Source organism: Perognathus longimembris, chromosome 2, assembly GCF_023159225.1.
Source record: "Perognathus longimembris pacificus isolate PPM17 chromosome 2, ASM2315922v1, whole genome shotgun sequence".
In the NCBI taxonomy this organism is placed as follows: Eukaryota; Metazoa; Chordata; class Mammalia; order Rodentia; family Heteromyidae; genus Perognathus; species Perognathus longimembris.
In genome coordinates this window covers 71,498,565-71,518,545 of record NC_063162.1, presented here as the reverse complement: position 1 = coordinate 71,518,545, position 19,981 = coordinate 71,498,565, and the positions used below count along the sequence as shown (strand labels likewise).

The 19,981-nt window shown below is 43.5% G+C and overlaps 1 protein-coding gene across 1 annotated transcript; it reads right to left on the bottom strand.

Moving 5' to 3' along the window:
* Window positions 1–906: 906 nt before the first annotated feature.
* On the bottom strand, window positions 907–19,348 carry Epdr1 (ependymin related 1). The gene is made up of 3 exons (XM_048339455.1): window positions 18,887–19,348; window positions 3,772–3,980; window positions 907–2,426 (listed from the first exon to the last, which is right to left on the bottom strand). Exons 1-3 carry the CDS (start codon window positions 19,144–19,146, stop codon window positions 2,230–2,232), a joined length of 666 nt encoding a protein of 221 aa, XP_048195412.1. The 5' UTR covers window positions 19,147–19,348; the 3' UTR covers window positions 907–2,229.
* Between the last annotated feature and the right edge of the window lie 633 nt (window positions 19,349–19,981).

The window sequence follows — 19,981 nt, the reverse complement described above, 5'->3', positions numbered from 1 at the left end:
GGAACTCACCACAGACTCCTGCCCATCATTATGACTGCCATGTTTGAAAGTGTGTGGAGCACTGGGCTCTCCTCATCATGGTCCTCTTATCTTTGGCTATGATGGTCACTAGCAATTGTCTACTCAAGGTGACTGAACATGACTAAGGACACTCTACTGCCACACAGGGATGGAAGTCGGGCATTATTTCTCAAAGAAAGAACAGTGGGAAGGTGTGGGATATAGTTCCATGGTAGAACATTTCCATAGTATTGAGAGAGACCCTGTGTTACATTCAAATACAAAATGTAATTAATTCAATCAGAGAAGAGAATCACTTCAATCAGTAGCCTTGAATATGAGAGAATAAACCCAAGTTAATAACTTGCAAAAAATATAACAAAACAAGCAAGATAAAATGAACAAGCAAAAAACAGTGCCAGTGTTGGAGAGTATTCTGCCTGATCGAAATCAGTCCTGGCCACTGTGCTGAGCTCTCCTACCCCCTCCCCTCCCCTCCTGTGGATAGCTGTGGATAGAGACAAAAGCAAGAGCTTTAAGAGCCATTTTGTCAGGACGCAGGGGACTTATTAGAGGTGGAGACTAAAGGGGACAAATGGATCAAGACTGACTCTAAAGCAGGCAAGAAGATTGAGCTTTTATAGCAGACATCCAATATGGTTTTGATTGCATGAAGCACTTTATTATTTACATATTAAAGGAATCTTGGGGTTCAGTTGATAGAGCACTAGCTAATAAGCAAAAGTATGAGGTACTGAGTACCAGTCTTGGACCAAAAAGAAAGAACGAAGAAAGACAGACAGATAGATGAAAGAAAGAATAAAGAGAGAGAGAGAGAGAGAAGCTTAACTCCCTTATACTCAAGTTCATCCATATTTTTTACAAAATAAAATATATCAAAGAACCATTTGTGATGCCATTAAGTTTATTAATATAGATTAACTCTAACAATACAGATTCTTTTTAAAAGCATAATACAAGTGTCACATCTTTCTTTTAGACTAAAAGAGATAGATGGCTAGGTAAAACATATTAACAGAAGAAACAAAACTTGTTGAATGTATTATTATCCTGTGTATTTGTATCATATAATTACTATATTACTGGAAGTCTTCCTCAGTGAACCCAAACCTACTTAATAGATGAGGAAATGGGGGGTGGGGGCAAAGGCCAGTGTTCTCCCCTCTGTAAATGCTGAAGGCACTGACCATGTGCCAGGCACTTCCTTGGTGCTGGGAATATAAAAGGTAAACAGAGCACCATACCTGTACACACTCAGGGATATCTGAGCCAGGATGGTGGAGGGTAGCATTTAGGAAGCAAAAGCTGTCACATTGTGTAATATGTATTGTGAGATGAGCATGCTTGTGCTGCAAAGCAGGATTCATTCAAGTTGTGAATAACTTTGGGCATGTGTGAGCTGAGCTGGGAAGAGCAAGCTGAGGTCAGAGAGTCAGAGGTTGTGTCTCTATGAGGTGAGACACCTAGGGAGGCCAAGGCGAGAGCAGGTAGAACATCTAATACTCAAAGGAGTTCTAGTCTTCCACTTGGGAATCAACACTCTCCCAAGTTCAGCGCTATATTATATGACACTATGAGTCCATCGGTCAGTTTTCTTACATAGAGAACAGGAAGTACACATGGCTTGTGCTTCACCACTCAGATCTTACAATTATCCACACACTGCTGCCTAAAACCTCTCCTTCCTCTTTAGAGGAATTATTGCTTCACATGAGAACTTTTTATTTCCTTCTAAGATATTTATATCCATGGGGATCAAACCAAAACACTATGAGATCAGGACAGCATTTAAAGAGGTCACTTTGGAAACAGTGGGCCATGTTGCTGCCATAATGCAGACAGCTTTCTTTGTAGAGAACTTAACAAATAATAAAATGAATCAAAATCATTCTGTTTCCTCATTATCAACAGTTCTTAATGCGCTCTGCACTGCCCTGAGCACACACCTATGTGTAGAAAACACAGGTTCATGTGAGTGTTAGAAGGCTGGAAGTGTCAGCCATACTATCCTCAGTTTTCCATTCTACTTCCTTCTGTAAATGGAGCTGAGTAGCCATCATCCAGTCCAGGAGAAAACCCACCTTAGTGCTGATCTTAAACCTCTCCTTATTTCCAATGTAGATTCGGATCCATCCAAGTCTCTAGTCTGTGTCCAGCTGGAGTCACTGGGGGATGATGTCCTCGGTCTTCACTCATGCCTGGGCTGGCTCACCAGGAACAGTCCTCACTCATCTTCTCCAGCTGGGCCATCTGGCATGTGCTCGGGGGGGTAAACACAGAGGGGTCCTTAATGCCCAGCTGCAGATCAAAAAAACGTGTGGACAGCACCACGCTGTAATTCCTGATGAACGTTTCCTGGACAGGGTAACAATCCTTAGCTGTGTAAACGCCAATCCAGGTTTCATCTGGAGTGGGAGAAAGTTGACTTTTTAATTCAGGAGACAGACAAAGCACCTGTGCCTTTTCTTATTGTGGTCACACACACATACACACACACACAATAAATTCCATCATGTTCACTACTTTTAAGCATCTGGTTTGGAGGTAGAAAATGCGTTCATCCTGATCTAGAACCACCACCATCAACTATTTTGAAAACCTTTTTGTCTTCCCAGGCTGAGAAATATGTATCAATTAAGTGATAACTTCCACCTCTTCTCTTCCCGGAGTGCTTAATAGCATGCTATTGTCTGCCTGTATGTATTTGGGTACTTCATTTAAGTGGAATCATAACTTTCACTTTCTCTGTCTCTCTCTCTGTCTCTCTCTGTCTCTGCCTCTCTCTCTCTGTCTTTCTGTCTCTCTCTCTCTCTCTCTCTCCCTCTGTCACTGCCAATATTGAGCCTTGAGTTCATGTCTGGACACTATTTTATAGCTTTTTTCTTCAAGGCCGGCACTCCACCATTTAGCTACAGCTCCCTTCATCTTTTTGAAGGTTAATTGGACGTCTTTGCTCAGGCTGGCTTTGAGCTCACAGTCATCAGATCTCAGCCCCCTGAATAGCTAGGATTACAGGCATGAGCTACTGCTACCTGGCTGACTTCTTTCCTCAATGTTATGTCACTACAGATGACCCACACTGTAGCATATGCCAGAATTTCTTTCTATTTTAAGGCTGAATAATATATGACTGAGCAGATGGACCTCATTTTTGTATACACACTTATTCAGTTTGAGCTGTGGATTTTTCTAGCTTTTGACCATCAGGTATAATACTAGTATGAACTCAGCTGTGCAAATACCTGTTTGAGTCCCTGACATCAATTTCAGAATTGGAATTGCTGAACATATGGCAATTCTGTTCAATATTCTGAGAAAATTCTGTAAGGTTTCCTATGGCACAAATGCCTGTGTGTCCAAAACAATCTCAGAACTAAGTAAACAGCAGCCCAGCAGGCCAGCTTGTGCTCAGAATAAGGGAATAATAAAAGTGGCTCCTGCCACTCTGGGAAGAAAAGGTGGCAGCTGCCCCCAGGGTGTGTCATCAGTGATGCACGCTGCAGGGAAACCATGGAAAGCCAAACTCTAGTCTAGAAGAGCCGATGTGGCAGAAGGTGGAGGTCTTTTAAGTAAAATGCTTAGATGCTAGTGTCACCTAATTATGAAAATCCATGAGGGACTTCAATAGGCATTAAGCCATTTGTCTGGGTCTATTCAACTTCCCTAAAGGCTACTTTCCTTAATGGGCCTAAGACTTTTGTTTCCACCTTGCATCTGGAGAAGCAGTGCATCCATCATTCCAGTGCTTACAGGATCTGGCCGACTTCCTGTCGGACCACTCTTGGACAGTGATCTGCTCCTGAGGGCCCCCGATGGAGTACTCGTCTTCAAAGGTGGAGTTCTGAGGAATGTCCAGAGGGTCCCAAGGCTCAGTCAGGGAGATCTTCGAGCACTGCTTGGTGGCCTGTTCAATCTGGAACATCACTCCTTCCTTGTAGAGCAGAATATACTCAAATAATCTGAAAGACAGTTGTAAAGAAAATAGCTTAGGACTTATATGTCTCTCGGCAGCATAAAACCCAAAGGACTCTCGGTATAAATTGGCTTTATACCATAAAACAAGTCATTTTGCTTGTTAAAGCAATTGTCTACTTATTTAGAAACACTAACCACACCAAAGAACCAGGAGGGGAAATAATTAAAATTCAGAGAATATTCACTGGAAAAATGGTCATCTGTGACCTGTCCCATGCCAGCACCTGCACTGAGGAGACAGATGTGGAGACTATGTGGCCTTGGTTCGACAGCTGGGTTCTGACCTCCCACTCCACCAGGGATGAAAGATTTGTCTGTGGCTTATTTGAGCAAACTCTTCTTGCAGCAGAAAGCCAAGGAATTACAGGGGTATCTTGCATGGGGCATGAATTCTGTGCCTCATGCTATTGCTCAGCTTTTCCATTCACAGCTGTCACTCTACCACTGACGCTATACCATCACTTGTAACTTTTTTTGCTGGTTGATTGTAAATAAGAGTTTTGAGGAATTAATTGGAAATAAGAGTTTTGAAGGATTGTCTGCTTTGAACATGGATCCTCAGATCTCAGCCTCCTGGTTATATATCCTGATTATTCCAGGAAAAGATAGGAAATGGTGTACAAGGGTGAAACAAAAATAAATGGTGGTTCATGCCTATAATCCTAGCTACTCAGGAGGCTGAGATCGAGGATAGTGGTTCAAAGTCAGCTGGGGCAGGAAAGTCTGTGAGACAACTAACCAACAATAACCATGAAGTGGAGCTGTGGCTCAAGTGGTAGAGCACTAGCCTTCGGAAGTAAAAAAGCTCAGGGAGAGGGCCCAGGCCCTGAGTTCAAGCCACAGGACCAGCGCACACACGCGCATGCACGCACACGCACACACACACATCTGTTAGCTATTGGAATGACTCTGTTAGCTATCTGAATGACTCTGGGGTTGGACTGCCACTGCCTTCCCAGTCTGTAAGTCCCTGAAGCACTCCCCAGAGGTCTGAATACTGAATCCCAACTTTTGGACCACAGTGCACCCTAGATGTGGACATCCCACTGAGGGATGGAGAGAGATAGGATAAAAATCCTATCCTGAAATGCTTCTAATGATAAGTATCCATGCACAGAATGCCTCCACTGTGCACCCTCAGGGATGCACGGTTGCCTTTACTGGCTTTCTCTTCACTGTTAGCATTGCTTCGTGCTTCCTCCAATCCTACACATCTCAGCCTGGAAGTCTTTTCTGCTTCATTTCTGACAGTCCAGCTGTGGGCTTCTCCAAGTATGATGGCAGGACAGACCCCTATGTGCAACAGGGAACTGGGGGTCCCTTTGAGAGACCACTCTTCTCACCCTTACATCCACAGGCTAGCAGAAAACCACCCCACAGCCACTGTGGTCATGCCAGACCTTGCCATTCCCAGGAATGAAGCTGCAGTGGACATATGGCCCTGTGTACACAATGAGAGCTGTCCCCTGGATATGTGGAACTACGACTATGAGTCAGCTTCGGTACATAACTGGGCATGTCACACTTAAATTCAGAGGCCGTGGATTGCTCTTTTCCGTCACATAAATGAACAGTAAAAAGTGTATCCTACAAGCCAGGACTCCAGCAGCTGTCCATTCCCTGAGTGCATTCATTTTCTGGGTACTTCTGAGGTGCCCCTGCAGAATTGTTCTCATAAATCTTGTTTTATGGTTTGCATCTCTTCGTGCTTTCTTCTGACAGAGTTGGGAGCTCCATGTAAAGTCCCAAAGAAGAGTTATGTATCTGTTAGCTTTCTGTCACTGTGACACCATACCTGAGACAATCAACTTGTAAGGAAGAAAGGTTTAATTGGGTTCAGTCCATGATGGCTTGGCCCACTTCCTTGAGGCCTGTGGTGAGGCAAGATACCATGGCAGGTACATAGGACAGGAAGATCTGCTCTCCTCACAGCAGACAGGAAGCACAGAGGGAAGTGGGTGGGCTCCCAACATCCCCTTCAATTACCTAACTCCTGGAACTAGGCTCCACCTCCATAAAGGTCCGGCTTGTCCCAGCAGTAGCACTCTGAGCTGGGTGAACATGTGGGTCTCTGTGGGACATTAGGACCCAATCTCCCTGACAGTGGTGCTGAGAGTTGTAAATGTATGTCTGCAGGAACGAGGGCCACCAATATGTGGTAAGTCACCTAGCCAAAGGGAAGGGGACAACAGGAAAGTGATCTAGCTATACAGTTTTCCTAGGGCCAGCTGGACTGCATACAGGTGACTGTAATGATGATCTCTGTAACTTTCCAGATGTGAAAGTATTTTTGTAAATTAAACATATATATTTTTTGCCAGTACGAGACTGCAACTCTGGGCCAGTGAAGCTGACTCTGAACTTCTTTTGCTCAAGGCTGGAGCTCTATCACTTGAGCCACAGTACCTGGAAGTATTTTTTTTAAGATGAAGTCACCATCAATAGTGAAGTTACGTTCATAGTGTATTAAGTAAAAGTGAGAATGATCATTTTACTGGAAAGAACACAGAACTTACAATTCATCCAAAGTGACTAGTATCTGTCTACAAACTTTAGGAAGGAAAACTTATTGAATGCTGTGGTGGCTCCAGTGCTCATGTGAGCCTACCCATCTATCTCTACATTGCTAGTTTCTCCATTCTACATAGGACCTAGGGAGGGAGGGACAGAGGTCAAATGCAGATCAGCCAGGTGGAAAAGAGGCATCACAAGTAACAAAGCACAGACTCACATAAACGGGGTATCTTTTGGGTAGGATCCAAGTCTGGTTCTAACAAGGAAGATGGAAGTCAGAAGCCGCACTTCTGGTGTACAGCCAAGCAAGGCAAGGTCCAAGAATCGGCATGAAGGATGAACAGGCAGACAAGTCAGCACCAGCAAGCAAAATTCATCTTTACTGTCTAGGCAACAGACAAAGCACAGCCCCTGAACCAGTGAGTGAGAGTTCCCACAAGGGCCGAGTCTGACAGGAGGCTTCAGCGTAAACAAGGTCACAGCTGGTCAGGCTGCCCACAGGCTCAGAAGACAGATTTCCAGAGCAACCACAGCCTGGAGACATGGCCCAAGCCCGGGCCCATTCTCATCAGATGGCTCAAAAGCTTATTGGTTCTCTTTTGAAAATCCATTTTCTTTATTAGGTCCTACCATACTTATGTCTCCTAAAAAATTGAAAACCTGCACAAGTTTTATTTCTTTTGAAAATAGATATATAGCTCTTGTAAAAATGACCCATGATCAATGTACAGAAATTTGAATAATACAGAAAGAAAAAGGAGGAAGTAAAAGTTGTCCAGAAATTCTAATTTATAGAAATAATCAACTTTGTGCATGTGTCTACACATATATGTCTACATAATGTTTATGGAATACTGGTTTTTGATGTTAAAAATTTAAATTGTAAAGTTAGCACCTTGATGATTTTTTTTTTTGCCAGTTTTGGGGCTTGAACTCAGGGCCTGGGCACTGTCCTTGAGCTTCTTTTGCTCAAGGCAAGCACTACCACTTGAGCTACAGCACCACTTCTGGCTTTTTCTGTGTATGTGGTACTGAGAATTGAATTCAGGGCTTCATGCATGCTAGGCAAGCACTCTACCACTAGGCCACATTCTCAGGCCATCTTGATGATATTTATTTGTTTGTTTATTTATTTATTTTTGGGACTAAGTTTGAATTCCAAGCTTTGAGCTTATCTTTCTTATTCACAGCTGTGTGTGAAATATTAGCAGAGTTTTCCTCATAGGACTGTGTTATTCTGCACTCCTACCAGAAATATATGTGAACACTTGTTTTCTTTATAGTCCTGCCAACAGAGAACGCTGTTAGATTTGGATTTGGGCCCATCTGATAAGCAGGATGTGGAAATTGACTCTCAAGGGCAATTGAGTTTTATTGTTAATCCCACTGCATTTTTTCTTAAGAGACAGAGAGAGAGAGAAAAGAGAGAGAGGAAGAGAGACAGACTTGATTGTGTGCTTAAATATCTGGCCAAATTTACTGGTCCTCCGTTGTTTTCCTCTTTTCCAGGGCTTTAATAGAAATTAGAAATTTTAAATCTCTCCAAATGAAACTTAGAGTGAGCTTATTTTGCACATCAAAAAACCCAACCACAAAGTTTTTGGCATTTTTATTAAGATTTAAGTATATAAATTATTATGAAAGCAAGTAATATCACTGTCTTGACTCATCTCTCTAAAAAAGTCTGCCCATTTTTTGTGGTACTTTGTATATTTCAATAATATTTTTTAAAATTCCCTATATAAGTTTTATCCACTCCTTTTGACTTTATTTCTAAAGTGTTTAATCTTTTCTTAAGGGTGCCAGTTTAATCATAACATTTTCTTCCATTGGAACTACTAGCAGGAAGTTTGTATATTTGAAAGCTATTGATTGTTCATGTTAATTTTATATACAGGTACCTAATTGAATTCTATTATTACCTGAGTTTATTTTATATTGGGGTCTTTGGGTTTTTAAAGTTAACAGACTCTATAGTGCTAAAAAGGATGGGTTTTATTTATCTTTCTTGGTTCTCATGCCTCTATTTTATCTGATTTTACTGGCCAATAAATTTAATGCACTATCAGTGTGTTCAAACCCTTGAGTTCAAGTCCCAGTACTGCCAAACATTTAAAATGTACTACAATCAGCTAGGCAATGGTAATTTATACCTATAACCCTACATATTCAGGAGGCTGAAACCTGAGGATTGTAGTTTGAAACCAGCTTGGGCAGGAAAGTCCGTGAGACACTTACCTACAGTTAACTACCAAAAAGCCAGAAGTGGAGCTGTGGCTCAGAACACTAGCTTTGAGCAAAAAAAAAAAAAAAAAAAAAAACCTCAAGGGCAGTGCCCAGGCCTGAGTTCAAGCCCCAGGACCAGAACATATACACACACACACACACACACACACACACACACACACACTATACTACTACAATCTACTCTATTAGACGGAGAAAATTTTTCTGTCTCATTTCCTACTTTAAAATAAGGTTTACAACCTGAAAATAATGTCAAAAGAGAGTTTAGGTCAAAGAATCAAGGGGCTTTGTTTATTCCTAGTGAGATGTCAGCTTGTAATTATAATCTATTTTTCATATGCAATAATGATCTGAAATTTTGGCACTCAGCATTATGAAGATAATCTAAGATAACTGAAATAGTTATGCAAATGCAAAGTAATCTTGCTACAATAGGAAACTAGTCACTTAGCTTCTACATAGAAGATCTGTTATACTGTGTAACAGAGGGGGTTATGTTATGGAAGGGGATGGAGAGATGATGAAGAAACTTCTATTCAGTGCTATGGTGGGAAACGTCATAAAGATTTAGCAAGCACTTCCACCTCTTTCCAAGTCATATCACTTGTTTTCTTCCTCCCCGTTATATCAACGAGTAGAACTGATTCTGGCCTTGGAAATGTAAAGCAAAGTCTGAAGGAAGAGGAAAACTCATATCCCTTCCTGCTCCTGCTCCTTTCTGTCCTTGAACAGTGTTAGGTGAAGACATGATGCTTGGGATGGGGTCAGTCCTCTCATAACCATTTGGAAACACGGGGGCAACATGTGAAGAACAGCATAATAAATCATGAAGAAACTCTGGGGTTCTTGATGAGCATGTTGAGTCAAGACTAGGAATGTGTTTCACCAGAATTCTAGAGTAAATAATAAGAATCTTATGATTTAAACATATTAGATTATTACATCTGCAGTTATAAGCATCCCTAATGAAATAAATGAAGACCACTGTGTTACAGGTATGCTTGATTTGATTTCTTAGGCCCTATAAGAGTCTTCCCTTCTGGAATGTACAGGGACCAAGTACTGGGCTACTATTACACTATCAGTCACTGGAGCTTGCCCTGGGTATGGGTAAACCCATTCAGTTACAATCTTGGTAGCTAAGAGGTCATCGTTTCTCTGTCCTACTGTGGGAAAGTTGGGCAGGAGAGGTCTGAGGTAAAGTTTATAGACTAACAAACTCAGCTGCTGACAGGTTATTTTTTTTTTATTTTTTTTTTTGGCCAGTCCTGGGCCTTGGACTCAGGGCCTGAGAACTGTCCCTGGCTTCTTCCCGCTCAAGGCTAGCACTCTGCCACTTGAGCCACAGCGCCGCTTCTGGCCGTTTTCTGTATATGTGGTGCTGGGGAATCGAACCTAGGGCCTCGTGTATATGAGGCAGGCACTCTTGCCACTAGGCTATATCCCCAGCCCAGGTTATTTTTTTTTAACAGGTGAGAAAAATGTGAGGCCTAGGTCATAAATAGTCAATAACGTGTCCCAGAGTAGACCCAAATTGAGTCTCATACCAGACTCACTTTAATTCCTTAACAACATGCCCTGTGTTCACAGGGGAATGAATGATTCCTCCCATCCGTGTAGGAATGTTTGGCTATCTAAGGCATATTATATTACAGAAGAGGGAGTGGACAAATATTATGTTGTGATTACTAAAGAACTTTGGATTTTATGGAAGATACTGGTCAAAGTTTGGATCTGTTTAATAAGCAATATAATAGGTTAGTAATGCATGTTGGCCCTCTTGACTCCAGTCCACAGATCTGGAGGGGGAAAATCTGAGCTGCAAACATTCGCCATTCTGGCATATATCAGCTTTCAGTTACACCCTCCAGCAATTGTGCGACAGAAAAAGGAAAACACTTCCCCAAAATGCCGTGTTAGACACAATGTTATTGTGCACAACAATGCCAATCACATATAGCAAAGGAAAAGTTAAATTACTTAAGAATGCAGCCTGAGGAAAAGGAAAATCTTTCTGAGTGTTACCTAGAGAGATGGCCTTCTGTGACTACCTCACACATTGTGATCTGTCACATCATACTATCTGGACAGTGGCAGTGTTACACATATTATTAACTGAAACAGGATGTAGTACAAAATTTACAATATGTGCAGAATAAAAATACCTTCAGATATCCAGAAGATGTTAACAGGAATCGTTATTAGATGATGAGAAGTGCCTTAAACGTATGAGGTAGGTATAGGGGAATGTTGGAAGAAGATTCAGTAAAGCTTGTGAGTGGGTTTTGCAGGGTTTTTTGTTTTTTTTTGAAAAAAGACATTTTAGGCAGAATAAAATAGAACTGCAAATTCCAATGAAATTAGTAGGCGAGGCTGTAGGCTGGCTACTAGGCCCAGGAGATTAAGGCATAGGGTGGGTGGGGACAAGATCATAGGCCTTCAGGCCTTCTAAGACATCTTGGTTCAGAGTGTGGACTCTGACTGATGGGAAAGCATGCTTGAAGTGAGTGTGGCGAACAGAACAGGGACACGATCCATCTTTAAACACAATAACTTAGGCTATTAGGTGACTAGACAAAAGGAGCTGGGACAGAGGTATCAGGGCTAACAGGAGGCTATGACAAAAATCCAGGCAAGAGAGGACAAAGGTGAAGATAAGAAGAGTAGGGGAGTTATGTTTAGAATCTGGATATCCATCAAAATCAGAATCAGTTGGATTTTTTTTTTTTTTTTTTTTTTTTTTTTTGGCCAGTCCTAGGCCTTGGACTCAGGGCCTGAGCACTGTCCCTGGCTTCCTTTTTGCTCAAGGCTAGCACTCTGCCACTTGAGCCACAGTGCCCCCTCTGGCCGTTTTTTCTGTATATGTGGTGCTGGGGAATCGAACCCAGGGCCTCACGTATAGGAGGCAAGCTCTCTTGCCACTAGGCCATATCCCCAGCCCCATCAGTTGGATTTTTTTGAAGCACTTTTGGCAAGTGGAGAGAAAGAGAAATTAAGAATAATTCTAAGGATTTTATGCAGAATAACTGCTATCACAAAAAGAAACTACAGAGGAAGGAAGTTTTGTTTGTTTGTTTGGTTTGGGTTGGTTGTTTTGTTTGTTTGCACAGAACTTTATTTTGGACATGTGGAGCTTGAGATAACTGTTGGAGTTCCAAGGAAGCAGCCAACTAAGAATCTGGGCATATAGTGTACAGCTCAAGGGAGATCTGTGGACTAGAGCTAGACATGAAGGAGTTCTCCACAGAGAGGGGTTCATTTAAAACCAGGACCTAGATAAGATCACCAGGAGAGTAAAGGAAAGGAAAGCTAGGACTTTCCATCATGATTGTTCTGGAGGAGGAAGAACCAAGAAGACTGGAAGAGGAAAGGAGCCATGAGGAGGAAAACCAGAAGAGTGTGGTATTAAAAGTCAAGTGGATGGAGTTCACGACCAACCATAAAATGAGTACTGACAAAAGATGAGCTGGTTATTATGGGGCATTCATTGTTCTTGCTCAGAGCATTTTCAGTGGAGCTGTGATGAAAGTCTGAGCAGAGGGAATTCAACAGAATCTGTAAGGACAGAAACTGGAGCCAGCATCAGAGCTGCTTTCAATAGAGCAGAAGAATGAGGTTTCTGCTGATGGTCTTTAAGAGAAATTGCATTTTTTTCTTTAAAGATGAGTAAAATAAAATAAATTATAAAGGGGTAAATAAAAGACATTTTACGGGAATTAGGGAATACAAAACTATCATATTTTTTTCCAGGAAAAGCAAACCACTAATTGGTGGAATATATTCAGATCTTTGGGCATTTTGCCCTTGACCATCTTCTTTAAGGTCAGAATCAGGAACAATCAGCTCAGGGTTGTTGGAGAGAAGAAAAAGTGTTTCCAGCTTTTTCCAGTATGATGGCCGCCTCAGTCAGTCTTATCTTCTAACAGGAATATGGATTTATCTTCTTGGCACCTCTTTCTCCTCCTGGTCTTTCCCACTTCTTTCTTCCCATCCTATACCCTGGGTTTATAGACTCTGGGAACTGGGTTCCTTAAAGAACACTTTAGTTCCTGGAGATAAAAATCTCTTTCTTGGAGAAAAAGTCGGTGTTGCAAATCAGCACAGTTTATTCTTTTAACATCAAGAGGCCACAAGCATTCTGACTTCCTGAGCTAATGAAAGAAAACACTAGCTCTCGCCATCTAAACAGCAGAGATCAAGAGCAGAGAGGAGAGGCCAAGGGAGGAGTCATTCCTCTGAAATCCTCAAAGGCATGACTTCTTAAAATGAAACTCCAATCCTTGCAAAACAGGGCCCATGATCAAATAAAATCTGTTGAACACTTTATACTAATGTGCCTCCCCCAGACACACAGACACTCTCTGAGGGCTAGCAATGATGATATGCTGAGAAATCCAAGAGAAAACAAACATCCAAAAAAATGCAACCTGACCTCTCTTTTCCTCTGGTTGAACAATTTAGACAAAAGCCATTAGGGAAGGCCAAACGAGACAGGTTTCTGGAGGGACTGGCCTCTTGTACAGCTCTCAGTGGGGTGAGGAGTGTGTTCAGATAACAGCATGTTATCAATCCACTGCTGCTACTGAATATGGGAACACATGGGAGTTACAAAAATGAAAGAGAGCTCTCATGCAGGTGATTGATGCCTGGCAGGTTGAGATCTGAGGGTTGTGGTTTTAACTATCCTGAATAGAAAACTCTGAAAAATTCTTATCTCCAATTAACTTTTGATCAAAAAGCCAGAAGTAGAGAGGTGGCTCAAATGGTAGAGCACCAACTTTGAGGGAAAAAGCTAAGGAATACTAGGCCCTAAGTTCAAGCTCTAGTATCAGTACAAAATAAAATAAAAGAAGATATAGCTACAAAAATTTATGAAAGCCAACTGGATGATCATTGACCAAATCTGCGACAGCAAACTGAACAACAGGAACAAACCAAGTAAGATATTTGAGTTCATACAGAAGAAGTAAACGAGTAAGTTGAAAGTTTAATGAAGAATGGGGTAGGTATAAGGCTTAAAAGTATCTCCAAATCAAAGGAAAATAATGTTTCCTCACAGTGAAGTCAGTCAAACAAGTGATTAGAGTGAACACTGGGATGAAATAAACATAGCATACCACATCTGAGGTACTTCTGCCAAAGGTAAATAACTCAAAAGTTAATTATGAGGAAACTTAAGACAAACACAACTGAGGAGACTGGTAATAAAATCACAGGCCTAGAATCTTTTAAACAATTCTAAAGTGTAAAAAAATCAGGCCTCCGGAGTAGTTCCAGAAATAAAAGTGATTAGAGCTGGTTGCTCCAATCATTAGGATTACATGCCTGTTATCCTAGTTACTCAGGAGACTGAGATCTGAGGGTCTTGGTGTGAAGCCAGCCCAGGCAGGAAACTCCTTGAGATTCTTATCTCCAATTGACCACAAAAAGCCAGAAGTGGAGCTGTGGCTCAAGTGGTAGAGCACTATCCTTGAGCACATAAACTCGGGACAGTGCCCAGGTCTTGAGGAGAGGAAGAGGAGGGAAAGGAGGGGAGGGTAAAGGAGGGAGGAGAAGGGAAGGAGGATTGGAGACATACCACCTATATGCATGCTTGAAATTAAGCTGTACTCTTTTGTTAAAGACACAAAAGACAATGAGAAAAACTCAAACAACACTTGAATTTCAGAGTGCACACATCAGTGTTTACTTCCTGACGTTAGTGCTGCAGTGAAATTACACAGGAAAATGCACACTGAGGCATTTGAGGATTATGGGTCCAACAGGCAGACAACTCACATGCAACTAATTCAGAGATTTTCTTCAAAAAGCTCTCTGCTCTCTAGTTGCGATTTTTCTATTAAGTGAAAGATAGCTTCCAAAATAAAATTAAAATTCTGTGTTTGGAAAAGAAGCCTTATCTTCATTCTCAAACACAAAAGATAGTTAAAGTTGCCTAGTGTGCTGAAACCTCATGAACTGATCTTACTACTGGGAAGGCTCGGAGGAAAGGACAGTCCAGTGAGGTTAGGGCCAAAACATTGAAAAGTAACTCATATGTGCAGGCTTACATGAAAAAGAAAAGGATAGGGGAAAAAAATCTGAATTTATTGACACAAAGGGTCAAGTAGAATCATTTTTAAATTGGTGCACAGTCCACTGCAACATGGCAGACACCAGCCTGATAGGCTAGAAGCATAGTGGCTACCTTCATGAAATCAGTTAATCCTGCTCTACCTAGCTTTTAAGAAAAGATCTGGGTCAGGCATGGGTGCACTGTGCTTGTAATCCTAGCTACTCAAGAGGTTGAGTCTGTAGGTCCCGGTTCAAAGCCAGCCTGGACAGAAAAGCCTGAGATGTTTATCTCCAATTAACCACCAAAAAGTCAGAGTGAAGGTGTGGCTCAAGTGGTAGAGTGCTGGCCTTGAGCAAGAACCTGCAGTACAGGGACAATGTGGGGTTCTTCCTTTAGCTTTTTGCCTCAAGGCTTGAACTGAGTTCAAGCCTCAGTACCACCCCCCTAAAAAATGACCTAGAAACTAGTACCCGTAGGATAGGCATTACTACAATTAAATTAGAAGATGGGAGGCACTGAGGCTCAGAGTTAAGGACCATTTTGTGGTAAGAGCACTATTAGAAGCCCTGGATAGTATCCCTGACAATGTAACAGACATTCATGCTCTCTCTGGTGCAGACAGCTGGTTTTCTATAAGAATTGAGAGGATAAAGAGTCAGTCTATTGTCTAGGCAACAAAACAGAAACAGACTTGAATTGATCAGAGTGAAAGCCCACTGCCACACCCTTTATAACATCACTTACAGAATCCAGTAGAACACGTTAGGACTGGTAACTTAATAGATCCCTCTGATCATGACCCTCTGTATATTTGTTTACTGCCTCTGTACCACACCCCATCCACAGCTACATTAAACCCAACATGGAAGCCCCCATGTTGGACCAGCAGTAATTTACCCATGGCTTTATGGCCTTCACTCAATATCGACATTGCTGTTCCCATAGAGTTTAACATATGGCCTGAGATATGTAAATAATTGCCATGTTTTTCCTCCAGCCTTCCAAACATAATTATTGTGCATTTGATCAAGGAGTTGCGAAAAACAGTTGGACTCAGAAAACAAAATAGTATCAATTACTAATATTCCCCATTCTCCACTCAGGCTTATCTTCAGCTTACAAAGTTGTTTAATCTTTTCCATCATCTCAGGAAAAAGAGAGCCTGGAAAATCCTGGTCATACCACAGTAACTATCAGTGGGTTTTTCCATAGCTTTCTGGATGCAAAATGAAAATCTTAAGAAGTTGATCCAATTCTAGAACTCACTTCTCAACTTACTAATAAGTACACAGAGACAATCCAATAATTTTTTTTCAAATAATATCTGGTTGCTTGGCCACACTATTGGTACCTGAAAATATTTTTGAGTCGGTTCCAACAAACCTACATTTAAGAAGTTTAAAAGAGGGCTGGGGATATAGCCTAGTGGCAAGAGTGCCTGCCTCGGATACACGAGGCCCTAGGTTCGATTCCCCAGCACCACATATACAGAAAACGGCCAGAAGCGGCGCTGTGGCTCAAGTGGCAGAGTGCTAGCCTTGAGCGGGAAGAAGCCAGGGACAGTGCTCAGGCCCTGAGTCCAAGGCCCAGGAGTGGCCAAAAAAAAAAAAAAAAGAAGTTTAAAAGACATTTAGACACTAAACATTCTTTTCCTCATCTGACTCGGGCCAGTAATGGAACTATGATGCAGAACCTTGCCAAGAACTTGGATAGGAAGAAAAAATTCACCTTCTAAAATTGAGAGACCAGCAATGAATGCATGGGTGAAGAAAAGTGGGTGGTCACCCCCAAAAGGACACAAAAGCTTCTGGCCATCAAGATTTGACCAAAACCTCACTAAAGTACAATGCATCTAAATACCCCATAAGGCGTTAGCAGGGAGCAATAACAAGAAAGCTGTATGGTGAAAATGAACACACTGCTTCATCTTTACCTGAGTAGCGTTAGATAGTACTCTGGGCCAGCCTGTCTTATTCATGATAGAAAACAACATCACCAAATACTTGTTTAATGTATTTGTTCCAACTCTTTGTTTTTCTTTTTTTGAACCAGTACTAGGGCTTGGTCTTAAGGATAGTAGTACTCTACCACTTGAGCTACATCTCCTCTTCTGGCTTTTTACTGGTTAACTGGAGATAAGAGACTCACAGATTTTCCTGCCTAGGCTGGCTTTGAATGGTGATCCTCAGATCTCAGCCTCTGGTGTAGCTAGGATTACTCGTGAGCCACCAGTGCTTGCCTTCTCCAACTTTACTCATAACCTTTTGATTATAAACTGGCTGCCCAGTCAGTTTTGATGACAGAGAGAGAACAACTTAGTCTTGTGGGTTTTGAAAATGCTGTTTCCTATGCCAGCTATAAAACTCATAGAAATAACCATGTAGCATTGAGGCTTCATGTGTTGTATCTGCTCCGAAAGGGAGAGTGCTTATGTGATGGATGGATCAAGTTCAGAGCCTGTGAGGCTGGCAGAGACTCTGGGACACCGAGCACCACCAGTATGCTGCTGCTGCTGCTGCTGCCACGGCTACTCCTGCTGCTGGGGGTCAGACGTTGCACCGGAGCATCTTCCACATGATCAGAAGGTGAACTACATGCTGCACACAACTGATCATCCCCAGTCACCTAAAACATTAGTTATCATAAAGATTCCTATTTTGTAAAAGAGGAAGCTGTGTCAGAGAACTGTATTAGTTTGCCCAAAGACTTCATTTGGAATCTGGATTCAAATCTAAGCTTGCCTGCCTTCAAAGGAGAATTTCTTAAATCATAAAAGAAAATACTATCTGGGGGTTGAGGAATGACATTTCATCTTTCTCACATCCTTCTGTATGCTTTAAATCCTCTCTGGATTGTTTATAGTAGTACAATGTGTTATATAAACAGTTGTCCATATACTGTATTGTTTAGGAAACAATGGTAATAAAAAATGTCTACATGTTCAGTACAGAAAACAAGACTTTTTCCAACAGATTCCTCCTGTGATGGGTTGACTCATCAAAAGAACCCAGGAGCGTGGAGTGCCTACTGCATTGTTTAACGTCTTGTCTTTAACTCTGAATACGTCCATCACGGAAAGGTTCTGTCCTCTGTCTTCCCCAAGATGCTTATGGTGCCCATAAATGCTTTAAATGCAGTGGTACTGGCCAGATCTGATGTGCTGCAGAAATAATGGGACCTTCACCACTAATCTGTACACTGGAGCCTAGCACACCTCTGAGGATGAAATGTCATAACCAGTGGCCAGCATGACCCTGAGAGAAGCCCACAGAAGCTGGGGGGCTGGGGCAGAGAGACAGGTGACAATCCCAAATTAGAAATCAGGTCTTAAAGGGGTCAGGAGCAAAGTGTTGCCCCACGCCAAAGGCAGCCTCCATCATAATTCAGAATGGAAAGGTGAAACGATCTAAGATAATGACGTGTATGTATGTTCAGACTATGGAATACTGTGCAGCTGTTAAAAATAGAGATCGACTTCTAAAACAAATAAGAGCAGATACCGGCTTTTTGATGGTGCTGGGTTAAAACTAGCTGAACAAAACAATAGGAGTAAGCTAAAAATTTTAGTAGTTGAAACGTGAGTTTGTGGGTGTCATTTTCTTCTTATTGTCATAGTCCCTTAAAATATGACATATATATCATACATGATAAATGTGTCATATATCAATATAATATAATGTGTTGTATGTTATATATCAATGTATTATCTAATAAAATTATATATTATATAATAAAATTTTAATATGTTGTATAATACATAATATATACTGTATATTGCTTTAAAAACATGCTCTCCTCTTGTGACTCTGGCAGGAGACAGGCCCCAGGCTTCTGAAGGCTCCAGAAGCCATGAACCTGACTCAGCAACTTACAGACTTGGGGGTGAACTTGGACTTGGGGCTCGCTGGCAGGTTTCCCTCTTCACTTGGCCCAGTGAAGGACCAGCCTGCAGTCTGCCCCGGGTGGGCCCAAGCCCAAGCCACGTGGTCCCCGGGCCCGGGGCGCAGGGGCCTCATGGGGGTGGGGAGGCCGCTCCCGGGACGCAGGGCTGGTCCCCGAGCCCTGTCCGCCTACCTCTTGCAGGGGATCAGCGCCTTCCGCTCGTCCAGCACCCGCACGCGCCGGCCGGGCCCGTCGTAGGCCAGCAGGGCGCGGCTGTTGCGGCCGCTCCGCTGCTCGAACACGACCTGGCGCCCCTCCCACTGCTGCGGCGCCTGGCAGGGGCGCGGCGCGCCCGGGGCCCCCGCGGCCCCCAGCACGCCCAGGGCGCCCAGCAGCAGCAGCCAGGCGCCCGGGAGCCCGCGGGCCACGCGCGGAGGATCGCGCCCAGGCATCGGGTCCGCCACCCCAACGCTGGAGCGAGCCAGAGCCCCTGCGGGCGCCGAGGAGCCAGGCGCGGGGAGGGGCGCGAGCCTGAGCTGCCGTTGGGGTCGGCGCGCGCCGTGGCTCCGCCCGCCGCCGGGGTCTGGGCGCGCGCGGTGGCCCCGGGCCCAGAGCGGTGTCTGCCCGCTGCCGGCAGCGGCGTCCTTCCCTGCTCACGGCTGCCAGCGGGAAGCGCAGTGGCAGCGGTGCCAGTCGCACCCGAAGGGCGGGGCGGGCAGCTGGGCAGCCACCTGCCGCGACCCCGAGGCCACGTGAGGAAGCGGGCTGCCCTACGGGGCGATGCGCAAACTGCCACGTGGCTTTACAAATACAAGGTAGAAAGATGGGCCTGGGGTGAAGTGACCGCGGTTTCATCATGGCCCCTTTCCAGCTCCCCATCCCAGGCCTTGGCACCGGGGCAAGGACTGGAGGTCTCGGGACAGTGAGCCCCTCGCCCTCCCCTGGCAATGCCTAGCCATGCCCCCAGCCTATATGTGTGGGGGAGTTGGCTTCCCCAGGGCAAAGACGGAAGTTGGAAGACCAGGCCGGAAACAGATGGACCAGGCTGAGCAAGGTGCTGGGGCGGACACAGTGCACCGGGCCTGAAGCCCCCAGAGGAAGATCCCAATCACCAGGGGGTCAATCCCGCCAGAGGAAGGAAGAGAGGTCAGCTTTGGCTGACCTTGAGTTGGATGCAGGCTATTCATCCAGGAGAAGTTGAGCTATAACTTCGAGAAACCACCAGGCTGGGGTTTGAATTTGGAAGCTATAGGCCCACTCGTGGTAGAGCAATGGGAATGCTCCAGC